At 32.9% G+C, this 14,904-nt stretch overlaps 1 protein-coding gene across 1 annotated transcript in view; it reads left to right on the top strand.

Annotated features, from left to right (window-relative positions):
- PTPRZ1 (protein tyrosine phosphatase receptor type Z1) overlaps positions 1-14,904 on the top strand; it is a 111,594-nt gene that overhangs the window by 46,368 nt on the left and 50,322 nt on the right. The window contains exons 9-11 of the mRNA XM_069461654.1: positions 5,221-5,405; positions 7,221-7,347; positions 13,684-13,730. Of these exons, the coding sequence (XP_069317755.1) occupies positions 5,221-5,405; positions 7,221-7,347; positions 13,684-13,730 (359 nt within the window). The remainder of the gene's footprint in view (positions 1-5,220; positions 5,406-7,220; positions 7,348-13,683; positions 13,731-14,904) is intronic.

Genomic DNA, 14,904 nt, shown 5'->3' on the forward strand with positions numbered 1-14,904 from the left:
TCAACTTTATCCAGGCCTTCCAGACATCACATGCTTTCACGCTGCCCTCTCACCACCTAACAAGCTTCTCCCACTAAGCAGCAGGGGGTAAAGCACAGTAGAGAAAGGCTTGGGCTTTACAGTCCATTAGACTTGATTTCAAACCCCAGTACCAATGTTTATTAGTTGTATAAAAGTTGTCAAGTTACTTAACTTCTGCCAGCCTCAGTTTCCCCACCTATGAAATGGGAAAGTTAAAAATGGTCACCTTTTAGAGTTGTTGTGAGGTTTCAATGAGCTAAAGCTTGCAAAGCAGTTCAATTTGTTATAATATACTCCAGACTCATAACTAGTATTATTGTAATATGTATCTATGTATAAAGAGACAAGCTGTCACAACTATGACATACTATCCAAGTTTTCCATGTGTTGTACAATAATGTGTTGAATAAAATTATGAATGTACTTGAAATCTCATTTGCTAGCACAGTAATATATAATATTTAATGCAACCTTTTTTCACAAAAAAACAACAAAATATAAAATTTTTCAAGGCAGAGTTAAGTGAAGGGAGTGTCTTTGTAGCATAATATATTTGAGCTTGAAAAATTTTCTACAATTTCCTGAAAAATGTCATGATGAATTATACATTAGTAGACTTACCTTCTTGAAGGTCAGTGGTTGTAAATAGCATTTGCGAAGGTCACATGTATGTAAACACTATAATTATATTCAGAAAGTGAAATGAAGATTATTTACTTCTTAGAAGATTGTATAATATATTACAAATTGAACTGCTGACAAAGTTACTCTATGTCCCTAGAAAAGATTGAGTGAAGTAGGTAGAATTTCAAAGACTCCTTTTGCCTGTTTATCTAAAGTGAATGATGTAATCATCTGTAAATGCAAGACAATGATATATCTTTTCCAATTGTTACATTTAACACTTATATCAATATTTACATTAGTTGTATCAAGATCTTCTACTCCCTGAAGAGAAATTACAACCTTATTGGGTATCTTCTGGGTCTGTAAGACTTCAAGCTTCTCTCACAGTGGTTATCAAAGTACCTGTCTTGATATTCTTTAAAATATGGCTTAGAAACCACAAATAAAGTCATGGTGAACTTACTGGTGTGCGTTCACAAAGTGCTTTTGTCACGAGTTGTGTTAAACTCTACGCAAGTTCAAATTAGTGGGGAACAACTGAGTAAAGCCTAGCATAGTCTCAGGTAATTATGACATTTTCTCAGCCACTCCCCAAGAGTCACTCTCCTGTCTTTTCGTATCTATTGAGATCTTTACTCATACAAGGAGCTAGGACTGCACCTTCTCTCTCAAGGCAGACTGTGTTTCTTCCAAGGCAGGTACAAGAGCCACAAAGGCAGAAGAAAGCCCCCACCTCCCCTTGGCCGTCTGCATCAACTCTCTTGATTAACAAAGAGATTTGTCACAGCCAAAAAATTCATTTATATTTCTCCTTCCCCATTTCTTTTCTTTTTTTCTCCACGTTTTCCTTTTTTCTTGTGATATTCAGTGCTTTGCTTATTAATCTGTTGGTACTTGTTTCACGAGTTGTGTGCATTCTTATGTACTAGGTTTTCACTCTTCATGTAAGTAATGAAATGATGAATGATAAACCACAAGACATTGTGTCAGCTAAAAGTTTGTGAAGATTTTACAACTTCTAATGGAAAATATGTGTGATTTTGAAAAGCACAACCTAATTTGATCTAAATGGCAGATTTCGTTTTACAAGTTTGTTGTGCATTCTCTATAAATGGAGTCCAGAATTTAGAAACTAAAACTACTCATTAGATCTCAGAACTTACTAAATCTAGATGTTAGAAAGCTATCACAGGAATGAGCTTCCCAAAGGCAAGGATAGCACCTTCTTCATCCGTATGTCAAAAGTGCCCGGAACAAGCAGATGAGGAGTGTTGCTAAACGTAAGTGTTTAAGCAAGGACATTTATAGCTCCCTGATAAAAAATACTATATCCTCATTATCTATAGTGAGGACCCTTTGCATTTGTATAGTACTGAAGCACTTACTTGCGCTCTGTGTGACTTGACATGGGCCCCAGATGCGTCAGAGGCCGCCCCATAGCCAGAGGCCTGCAAGGACCAGGTTGTCCTTCTTGGCCAACATTCTCTTAGGAATCAGTAACTATGACCCTGATCACATGTAGATGTGGAAAGGAATCAGGATATGAAATGTAGTTCTCAAGAAGGAAATGAGACCTCAACAGAGTTATGAACTCCCCATTATCAAGGAAATTATATTTTTGTTACTATTTTATTCTATGGTAACCTGTATTTGGTATCTGAGTACATATTGATCTGGAAAACTCTTCTCGATTTTTAATACAGATAATATGCTTTATAGAGTATATATCCTTTTAATAACATAATTAGACTGATTTCAGTAGGAAACAGAGAAAACTTGGAAAATTTAGTGTGTATTAATTATTTCTCCTGTGGTCATTACCCAGCTTTGTATTTGAACATAAATTAGTATATAAGGAATTAACTAGAATGTTACTTTAAAAAGATCCAGTTCTATCTTATAAAAGGGCAACCCTTTGGCAACATTATAGACTATATACAGAATGTAGGCTTTTCTCTTGAATATGTTCTAAATGCATCTGGGTTTTGTTCCATAAAATTTTGTGATTCAGCATCTAAAAGATAAGATTTTGCTATAACTTTATAATGTATTACTAAGTTGTTAATTATCAGTAAATACAAGGAGTGATTTAAAAATAAATTTCGAATTAAAATTTAAAACTATTAAACAAATAACTAACTCCCACAGACTTAAAAAGGAAGACACCAAATGATGAAACCATGCTGGGAAGGAAATATAAAGTTCTTTGTGGAGTCTACTGATTCTTAAAATTAGAAGCATCTAACTGTACACATTAAGGCAAGATAAACATGGATATCTGACCATAGTAGTTTATGCTGTTTAAGCAATAGTCCTTTGGATATTTTGAAAGTAATACTTTTCTATTTTTCCAAAGATATTTTTGTTTTGAGTTTATGCATAAAACTCCTGCATTTTTTATTGTAAATCATTTCCACTTTCTAAAAAGTGAGATTGATTTTTACAGGGCAAAAATCCACAAATGATGTTGTCCAGAATCATTTTCCGCTTTCCAAAAAGTGGGCTTGGAATTCATTAGTAGCAAGAATGAGGTCTCTGCCCTTATTTGATGGTCGTCTGCCATCTGGTGGACATTAATAGAAGTGTCACTACATAGAGTAACATGATGTAGTCTAGACCTAAAGTAAAATACTTTTTCTTTTTTAAGAAAAGTTACATGTTTCATCCTGCATGCTACTCATTATGAGATATTTTCATATACAGGTTTAAAAGTCAAAGCTAGTATACATTCTTTTTTATGTTTGTACATTTTCTTTTTGTGAATTCATGGGTTTTTTGTTTTCATTTTATTATCTATTAAGGTAGAATTGAATATTTTATTTTTTTATTTCAATATATTATGGGGGTACAAACATTTTGATTACATGTTACAATACTATGGTGCTAACACAGTAGTAATATTCTCTAGGGATTGGGGGTTGGGGGTGAGTAATCTCACAAGTAATGGACGTGGTGAGTGTTGTAGGGGGGGAAGGCACACCCCAAATCATTGTTTGAATGTGGCAAAGTCATAACATGTAACCAAAATGAATTCATGTTTTTTGATAATGAAAGAATTATCCTCTTATTCCTAAAGGAACACTCCACTCTAAGCCCTCTCTAAACAAAAAATGACATCACAGGTCTACAGTGAAAAATTTTGTTTCTAACTCATATAAAGTTAAACATGTATTTATATAAAGGATATATGTATTTATTCTTTTCTGAATCATTTCCGTACCATTGCTAGCATAGTGTACATATGCTAAAATTGCTAATACTGAATACTGCATGTAAAATATGTTTCAACTTATAAGGTAAATTGTTAGTTGTGAGTGCCCTCTTGTGCTCATGAGATGAATTACAGACTAATAAAAAGAAAAAGGCATTTTGATCACAATTTGACGCGGGTGCTGGTATATTTTCTTTGAATCCTTGTAGTTTTTGTATCAGTGATGATTGGTTGACCTAAGCAGACTGCATGCTCCCATCTGGTGGCTTTGTAACTTCAGGTACCACCTGAAAATAAAGCCCATATCCTGTTAGCGTATTAATTAATTTTTGTCTTGAGAGATCCTTCTCTCCCATTGCTTTGCAAATCTTTCTGGCCTGTGAAGAGATTATATTTATTACCTTACTTCATTACCACAAGACCATAAAATTTTATAATTTTCTCCTCCCAATTAGTCCAAACTATCACATTATGAATGCATTTTTAGAACGTGTCAGGGCATTCTTTCTTATGGGACTAAATTTTTGGCATGATTCCCAGTATGGGCTCGAATTCATTTTAAGGCTCTTAATGAATTTTCACAATATTTTTTTTTCAGATGAGAAAAACAAATCTTCTAATGCCTTGAAATTATTTGCCTAATCTATTTATGATTGCAAAGTGAGATTTTTGTCAGCATGTCTGAAAAATACCGAAATGATCATTTTAGTTGTTATATGGTTTTCTCTGGCTGGGAATTTTAAATTATTTTAAGAATTCTCTGAAAACAAAGTGCCCAACAATAGGCTGTCTTTTATAATTGAAATTTCCTTCATCCTGAGCTAAATATATTTGTCAGGTACAAAACAAGAGAAATAAAGACCACCACAAGCTTATAGATATCCTTTGTTCATTTATTTCTAAAAATGAATTTTTATGCCAAATATATTCAAGACCATGTTCTAGGCAACATAGTAATAAAGAACTATGGTTGTTATGTTTATAATCTACTACAGGAGTTAAGACCCACTCAGAATAAAATCATATAAGAGTGTGGAAATAATGCAATATCATAAAACAAAATAGGCAATTGAAAATGACATAGATCACTTCAGTAGAGATCAGAGTGAAGGAGGTAGCGTTTCACCAAGACCATTCCTGAATGGGAAGGTAGGACCTGAACAGATAGAGAGATAAGAGGGAAGAAAAGAGTATTTTAGATATTGGAAATGGCATAAGCAAAAGCTCCACCATGGAAAATTGTAACTTTTCATCTTACATTGAAATAAAATAAAACACAAATTTTTATGGACTATGTTTTACATATTAAAGTCCTGTAGGCTAACAGTTATATTAATAACTGGAATTTTTTTTCTCTGAAGTTTGTAGTTCAGAACCAGAAAATGTTCAAGCTGACCCAGAGAATTACACCAGCCTTCTTGTTACATGGGAAAGACCTCGAGTAGTTTATGATACCATGATCGAGAAGTTTGCAGTTCTGTACCAGCAGTTGGAGGGAGAAGACCAAACCAAGCATGAATTTTTGACAGACGGCTATCAAGATTTGGTAACTATAAGATTAATTGTTTTATGTTTGATAACATTATAGTTTAACTTCCAAGGTAGGAACTTACTGATGATTGTATATTTTTGCCCTTGGTTATTTTAGACTTTGTACTAAGGTCTCCAGCGGGGTGGTGTGGAGTAGGGGAAGCAAAAGCTGTACTAAATTATGTCGAAAGTTACATTGAATTACAAGGAGACCATGATTTTGCCAACAATAACATCATAGAATTGATACATTTGGAAGGCTTATAAACTGGAGATCATTTAGTGTGGTCTCTCTTTACAAATAAAGGGATTTTGAGAACAGTTAAATAAATACCTTGAATAAGCTCTCACAGTTGTGGAAAGAATTGGGCCTAGAATCTCAGTGCCCTGGTACACTGTGTATTGTTTCCCCCATCACTCTATACCAGCACAGGAAAACAGAGTAGTGGACTCGCAACTTTTTTTTTTTTTGCATCATATTTCCAGGTAACAGATGTGAAGTCATGGTCAGGTGAAAACTTTGGGGATAACCTTATGAAAAGTTCCACCTCTCCCTCCCTCCTCCCATGCACACAAATTAAAGAAAATAAAGTACAGATTCCTTCTGGCCTGAGCATCTCAATACTAAACTTTGCTTTGGTAGAAAAGTGTTGGCTATAGATTGAGGTGTAGTTGACAAACCCTCATCTGGGTGTGGGTCCAGGAAGACCTCCCTGCAGGTTAAAGGGCACTGGACTTTTCCCTAAGGCACCTAGAGTCCTGCAGTTAAATAAAAACTGTCATTGTTATTATATTTATTATCATATAGACAAAATAGATAAAATTTTTAACAACTTTTAAATTCCACTGTCTAGAATATAGAGATGTCATAATCTGGGAAAATTGTGGGATTTATGATTAAATAATATTTTTCATTTCATAATTATGTGAAGAAGATAACTCTATTACTATCTTGCATATATATGTATATAGAGAGAGAGGGGATAAAGAGATAAATTAGTTGTCCATTGTGTTTTTCACATTTTGCTCCTTATTTGCAAATACTACACATTTATTTGTCTAAAATATTAATTTTTAGTTTATGGTATTTATGAATTTGATGAATTCTAGTGAAAAATGAAACTTTCTTAAACCAAGCACAAAAAGACAAGTATTGCATGTTCTCACTAATATATGGGAGCTAAAAAAAATATTGAACTCATGGAGACAGAGAGTAGGATGATGGTTACCAGAGGCTGGGAAGCGCAGTGGAGAGGGAGGGTAAAGAGGAGATGGTTAATTGGTACAAAAATACACTTAGGTAGAAGGAATAAGATCTAGTGTTCAGTAGCACAATAGGACAACTATAGTTGACAATAACTTATTGTATATTTCAAAATAACTAAACGAGTGGAATTGGAATGTCCCTAACACAAAGAAGTGATCAAATGCTTGAGGTGATGGACACCCAATTACCCTGATTTGATCATTACACATTATATGCTTGTATCAAAACATTACTTGTACCCTATAAATATGTACAGCGAGTATGTATTCATCATAATTAAAAATAAAAAATTTTAAATAAAACCAAATCTGATTTTTGAAAAACAAAAAAAAAATTCCTAGTTTCCTCATATCTTCATAATTCACAAGTACCTCAAGTTCAATTTAGTAACATTGCCTAAGCTTTTTCTTAGGTTAAGAAAATATTAATGTAAATCTTTTTCTTAACCAATAAGAAAAAAAAGGTTTCTAAGAAAGATGGATAGTGTGTTAGTTGTCCTATGACTATTCATAGTACTATGATGAGACTAATACATTTGTGTAATTGCTAACATCTTTCTTTTAGGGTGCTATCCTCAATAATTTACTACCCAATATGAGTTATGTTCTTCAGATAGTAGCCATATGCACTAATGGCTTATACGGAAAATACAGCGACCAGCTGATTGTTGACATGCCTGCTGATGACTCTGGTAAGTGCCCCCCTCATACTCCTGCATACTATCTAAATAAATCAGGCTGGCTTAATTACCGGATGCATTGATGCTTTCTCTCTGACTTTATATTCTTTTGGCCAAAAGGCAAAATGTTTTAAGTCTGGATCATCAGGTAATTTTGTGAGGCCTGGGACCTGTTTCTCCTTCAGCAGATCTGGTGCAGGACAATAAGCAAATTTGTCCTTAGTATTGAAGTTTTCCATCTGTAAAATGAGAACAACAAAACCTATTTAAAATGTTTGTAATGGTCATCAAATGAAAATTGCTATGTAAATATTGAGACTATTATTTTGGATAATTAAGAGTTGGTTTCATTTGTGTTTATTTCCTTTTTCAGCCCCCAAAGCATTATGTAGTAAGTATTTACATGATCCTAAGATCATGTGAGGTACTTTGAAATATCTGTACAAAGCATCTCAACAGTTTATCTTAGATATTTTTATCCACTTTTTATAATTTGGCCAGGAGAGTGCTTTCTTCCTCGTTGATTTGCAAATACTTATTTCATAAAAACAAAACAAATAAAAGTTGTTTTCTAACTGTTTTATTTGCATGCATCTTCTCTAAGTGCTATGGGAAAATCTTTTTATCTCAGAGCATATGCAATAACTCAATCAAGTGCTGTCAGAATTTGACAGTTTACAAATTTACATAGTTAAATTAGTTTTCCTCTTGTTACTGTAAGCAGTTTTAAAGTAATAGAATGGAAGTGTGTGTGTATATGTATGTGTGTATATATATATACACGTCATACATATGTATATTCATATATGCATACATACATACACAAGTATAAATATTCTTTAGTCATTCATGAGACTACCCATTGAAATTTTTATATGTTTTTAATGTATATGAATGGTTACAAATTATATTAATCATAACCTGTTTTAGTTTTACATAAGGAAGGAAAACTGATGTGCAGTGGTGTTTGCCTTTGTTGTCTAAATCCTGTTGCAAGGACTTCAGTCCAACATGCGCTTAAATAAAGTGCGTGTTCATTGATCACCTTGCCATAGTTGTTCTTACTAGTTGACTTTTTAAGTTAAAGAGTATATGTCAAAGCATTAGGTGTTATAATATACAGTCTTCCAAATTACAGGCTAAAAAATTGCCAAGATATCTATCAAGTTGATCTTAATAACTAATGAATATTACTACTATCATGATGGCAATATCATTATTTAATATTTCCATATGACCTGCCTCATGACCTGGATATAACCCTCTTTCCTATTGCTTTACTTAGCATTGGTTTTTTTCAAAATCAGATACTTTTTAAATGGAATGTGAGCTCTAAGTCTTATGGACAGGTGAGTACCAAAGTAACTAACCATGGTTTTAATATATGCTGCTCCACTGAATGGCAGCCCTCACCAAAGTTCCTCACATTGATCCACCCAGAAAACGCCGTCTTTATCAGCACAACATTGACCATGTTGGCCAATATAATGTGTGAATTAGTTGAAATATGGCATATAAAAAATCTCCACCCTTATGTGTGCATTTTCTAGTTCGAAGTATATTGAACACATTCACTTAATTTTACTAGCTCAGCTTAAAAATACTATTCTAATTTCTGTACATAAACAATTTCCCAGAGTTTACAAGAAATAATTACTTTCAGTTATTTATTTTATACTCTTTCTTACTCTGTTCACTGTGTTAAAATTTTAAACATTCTGAATATTTTTGGTTTTCTTATTTTTTAGCATCTTATTGCATATGAAAAACAGATTAAATGTGTATTTTCTACAGAAGCAATTTCTGAGTGATCCTTTTAGACTAAGTCTATATTAGCACAAAGTATAACATTTGTGATATTTTCACATTTGTTACAAAATAATGAATATTATAACTTAATTTCTATTTTTTTTTTTTTTTTTTTTTTTTTGAGACAGAGTCTCACTCTGTTGCCCAGGCTAGAGTGAGTGCCGTGGCGTCAGCCTAGCTCACAGCAACCTCAAACTCCTGGGCTCAAGCGATCCTCCTGTCTCAGCCTCCCGAGTAGCTGGGACTACAGGCATGCACCACCATGCCCGGCTAATTTTTTCTATATATATATTTTAGCTGTCCATGTAATTTCTTTCTATTTTTAGTAGAGATGGGGTCTCGCTCTTGCTCAGGCTGGTCTTGAACTCCTGAGCTCAAACGATCCGCCCACCTCGGCCTCCCAGAGTGCTAGGATTACAGGCGTGAGCCACCGCGCCCGGCCCTTAATTTCTATTTATTCAAAGGATCAGGACACCATTGAACATTGTAATAATGAAATGCTGTTTGGGCACACCATTTAATCTCCATGCAGGTCTCAGTTCCTTAAGACATTTTGTACAATAATGATGTTTTAGTAAAATATGAAATTTGATTTGACATTTTAATACATTTTACCTTTGAAAAGCCCAGGGTTAAAAACTTAGCTAGATTATTCCCTAATTATTCTTATCAAAAATTCCTTCATCAAAAGCCAGTTTATAAATGCTATGTGTGGAAACTTGAAAAAAAATAAAAAGCTAGTTTACCCAAAGTTTGAGATATTCCTATTCTTAATAAAGAAAATACTAGTTCTCTTCAAATTGATTCTTTCTTAAACACTGTAATGACATTTTAATACATGTATTTACAATTCAGTACTGAAAATACATTATCTGTAATATTGCTTCTATGGTAAACATATCCCAGTAAAATCTTGACAGTAGTACTATCTGGTGGTTTGATAAAACAGATTTGGTATCAACAAGATTTGTCAACTTTACCATTTATGTGGCTAATATAGATGTAAGTGGCTTCTGAGTTTGCTGCTTATTTCATGGTTTTTATTAGTACCATTTCATCCTGTTAATCATGTTGTTCCATTAGCTTGGTAACATTATAATAGACACTACTGAATTATTTTATTATTATTTAGTATAAGCTGTTTACTAAACCCCTTATTTTTATTCCTTTTCTCAAAAAGAAATAAGGAGGTAATTTACAATTGCCCTCATTCTTTCATAGATTCTGAATACTCTAGTATAGTCATTATCTGTAAAGAAAAACTCTGTCTTCCAAATTGTGCATTTAACTTCCAAAGTTGATGAAAGTGTGCGTTTAAATTGGAAATTAGATTACCTTATTGCTTGTATATTTTAATTAAACCTGTGTACAATAGTAACATTATAAACTAACTATTATTCAAATTTCTATTTTAAAACAAATATGTCAATTCATATCCGGAAACTAATTTAAATTTGTCAAGGAATCCTTTTTAATGTTAAAAAGAAATGTGTATTCTTTTAAAAGACTTTTTAGAAAATTATATTTATAAATCAATAATTCATAAATATATTTATTTCATTGTTACTAAGATAATTATGTTTATTTCTCTCCCAGTAGTATAGTTACAGAGGCATTATTTAAGTATATGTTATGTGTTAAATTTAAACACATGATTAATTAAAGCACCTTTTTTTCTGTTACTGTGTGCTTTTCAGTTGTATAATAATTGTCTTGTTAATCACTATACATCTGTCCTTACTCTGCCTGTACCATGCTATGCTTTCAGTGTTGTATAATATTTAAAATCATAGTTTGAAGTGATTGCAGTCTACATTGCTTTTGCGTTTTGCACTGTGAAACTTAGCTTACCTTCAAAAAATTAAATAAGCCTTGCTTGCCAACCTACATCAGTGTTGCTTTTTTTGTGTTATAGATTATTAATGTGTTACTAATGTGTTGTTTTTTAAATCTAACATTACATGTGTCCCAAAACAAAACCAGAATGAGTCAACAGCTTTTGTTCAGTTATTTACACAAATGTGAATTTTAAGTGTTCACTCCAAAAAAAAAAACTAATATTGACTGTTTTTTCACCATCGGACTTTTTCCTAGCCTTCATGGAGTCTGTTTTGATGAAGTGAGAAGGTTCTATAAACCACTATAAATTTGAGCTATTTAAGGTATCAGTAAATAGTCAGACCAGTGGTTCCTAGACTATGTTATTATTTGTAAGGAAATGGCAGGCTTAGGAGTACCCAACATGAAAGCCGTGCCCATCAGCAGAGCTATACCTTGAGTGCCAGGGTGTTGAATTTGCAAATCCAGAATCCTGGCTTCAGGATCTTTAGGAAGATAGAAACAATATTCCAAAATTATTTTATTTCAAAATTGCTCTAAGAGGCTTAGCAAAAGACTTCTGGATTCTGGGAAGTAGAGGTTTTGCAATATTCCTGGGAAACCCCAGAATTTCAGTCAATTCAAATAATCTGAAACCGATTGGGAACCAGAATGAAGACTCTTCAAAGTGGATTTATACACAGCAACATGAAGGCACCCACACTTGGGGTGATCACCCAAAAGTGCCATGGGACAAAGAAGGTCTCAGAGGCTGCCTAGGCCCACATGTCCTGCTCCAGAGCTAAGGAGACCCAAGGAAATAGTCTTACTTCTTATTTCAGTAAATAGCAAACCCCATTATAGTGGAAGTCACTGGTATTCTTCAGGGGATGTGATTAGATAAGGATCTTGTATTTTAATTTATTAGAATAGAAATCATAATCCATATAGTTAATTTATGCTCTGGTAAAAGGGTAAAAATAAGTCAAATGCAATACACACTGAAAATATTGATAGAAAAGGAAATCAATCCTCAATGCGATAATTACACACACCCTACCCTAACCCTGACAATGAAATAAGAAAACTGCCTTTGCCCATTACAAGTATGAAGTTAGGTGAAGTTAGACAATTTTTTAAAAATTTTATAACACCTTCTCAAGCATGTTGAAAGAAATGGGATATTATTGATTTTTTTATAGCCTCTTAACAAAGAAAAATCTGCGGTACGAGTTATGTATCACTAACAAGTAATTATGATTTGCCATTATTAACATTAAAGTATTTTAGAAGTCTATGACAAGGAGTGGCTCAATTTTAAACTATTTAATATAAAACTAGGTATTGTCTCATGTGCTCAATTTGAAGATTTTATTATACATGCATGAACTTCTCTATTGTAGCTTTTAGAAAATCATATTGAAGTTCTGGCACAGTTTAGTTGCATCTCATATTTAAATTCACGTGATGATTTTCCTGGAAGTTACAAAGACACAAGTGTTTGAGATGGTTGAAATCACTTTAATTTGGAAACATAAAGAGCTAAGAATAGGCCGGGCGCAGTGGCTCACGCCTGTAATCCTAGCACTCGGGGAGGCCGAGGTGGACGGATCGTTTGAGCTCAGGAGTTCGAGACCAGCCTGAGCAAGAGCGAGACCCCATCTCTACTAAAAATAGAAAGAAATTATATGGACAGCTAAAAATATATATAAAAAAAAAAATTAGCCGGGCATGGTGGTGCATGCCTGTAGTCCCAGCTACTCGGTAGGCTGAGACAGGAGGATCGCTTGAGCTCAGGAGTTTGAGGTTGCTGTGAGCTAGGCTGACACCACGGTACTCACTCTAGCCTGGGCAACAGAGTGAGACTCTGTCTCAAAAAAAAAAAAAAAAAAAAAAAAAAGAGCTAAGAATAAACAGAGAGTGGGAAAGGGATTTCATAGGGACAAAAATAGAAGAAGAACACTAATGATCCAAAAGTTCCCATGATCTTTCTCCTTCATGATCAGTTTTAACAAGAAAAAGAATATTGAGAATTAAAACTTAAGGCTGTGGTTGTTTCTAGTGAGTATTTCCATTTTACAGCACGGAAAATTGTTCACGGTAAGTAACTTTGAAACAGCTAAGTTTTCAAGAGTATTAAATTTATCTAAATCTTCTCGGGAGCTAGGTGCACTTACAGATTTTACTTGAATTCTCTTCCATGTAGAATTCATACTAGAACTGTATTTTATGGTTTTACATTTATCAATACCTAGAAATTTTCTGATAAAAATTAACTCAAGAAAGCCTGTATTGGAAAACAGGCCTGGGTATGATAGACATTTAATGTAAGTTCAGTTATGCCTGGAAATTTCTATAGAATATACATTTTCTTTGAGGACATATAGCAGCATTGGGATAGTGCAGAGCATAAACTTTCTCTCTTCTTGTCTTCATTCAGACTTAGGGTGGGAGTGGGGAAGGCTGTTGGAGTGAAAGATAGAGATGAAGGTTTTGAATGCAATGTCATATAAGTTGAGTAGTATTGTGTTCTGTAGTGTTCAGTAATGTAGAAAACTAAAATTTAAATTTGAAACTTTTATTTTGAGAGATTCTGTATTTTCAAAGCTAACATTACTTTTTGTTTATTTTTTTTTAATTTTCTCTCTTTTCATCCAAAGGTAAATCCATAAGGCTAAAATAATTGAATAAACTTTAATAATTTTGTTTTTAATTTTGTAGAACTTGACCTTTTTCCTGAATTAATTGGAACCGAAGAAATAATCAAGGTATCATAGCCATTTTTATATTCAAATGTTTTAAAATTAAAAAGTCTACTTTGAATTATTGTTTAGGCTTTAGATGTTGTTGCATGACTAAAAGTTGCATAAATAGTAGTCCATGTTGCATTAGTCATTGTTTATGGGGTTAGTTTCTAAGCTTTATGTATAGATAGTCACATTACAGATATACTCGATTTTTTTGTGAAAAAGTTGAAGCACACATTTATAATACAGAAAATAGAGAAATATAAAAGGATTGGCAATAATGAAAAAAACAATGAACTTTAAAAATAATTATAGCTATGAGCTATATCTATAAATTGGAATTTTTTAGTGTTCAAATTTCTCTATAGGACTAAAGTAATATTTAACCAGTTCTTAATAATGTTATAGTTTATTTATAAATAACTTAACCAATTCTTAATAAAGATTAACCAAAATATAAATTGTATATATATATTTGCCCATTTACTTTGGTTATTTGTGTTTGGACTATTCATGTTATAAGTATCTGTTGCTGGCACAAAGTAAATGGGTATTTGAGAATATCTACAAATTTTAACGTTATTTTAATTTTTTAAATACAGAGAAAATGATTATTTGATGTATCTTATATTTCAAGGTAGGCCCAAATGTGTTGTTGATCATACATAACTGAAATTATATGTTCAATCCAGGTGCAGTTTTTAATAATAGCGTGAATGTGTGCATATGTACATATTGTGTAGGAGCTGATAAACTGTGACAACTAATGCTGTTATCTAGCAATCAATAGCAATTAAGTTTTGTTTTCACAGGTATAATTTCCTCAATAACTTATATATCTGATGGCTATTCTTTCTTACAAGGGACTATTTTTTGCCAAAATTACCTAATTTTCTTTATTTTTGTCTAAAAAATTCAATTTATTTTATTATTTTTTTATTTCAAAATTTAGGGGGTACGATATTTTTGTTATGTGGATAAATTGTATCATGCTGAAGTCAGAGCTTTCAGTGTACCTTTCAACAAGAGCTCACAAAATTCTGCTAAGGGTATCTTTGTGTGTGTGTGTGTGTGTGCGCGCGTGCGTGCACGGGTGTATGCACATGCCTGTGGCTACATATATTCCTAGAAATGATCAACAGAATCAAGTCAAAGGAAAATAAATTATTTTTATGTTGTGTTGTTAATTCAAATC

This window comes from Eulemur rufifrons, chromosome 29 (genome assembly GCF_041146395.1).
Source record: "Eulemur rufifrons isolate Redbay chromosome 29, OSU_ERuf_1, whole genome shotgun sequence".
Taxonomy (NCBI): domain Eukaryota; kingdom Metazoa; phylum Chordata; class Mammalia; order Primates; family Lemuridae; genus Eulemur; species Eulemur rufifrons.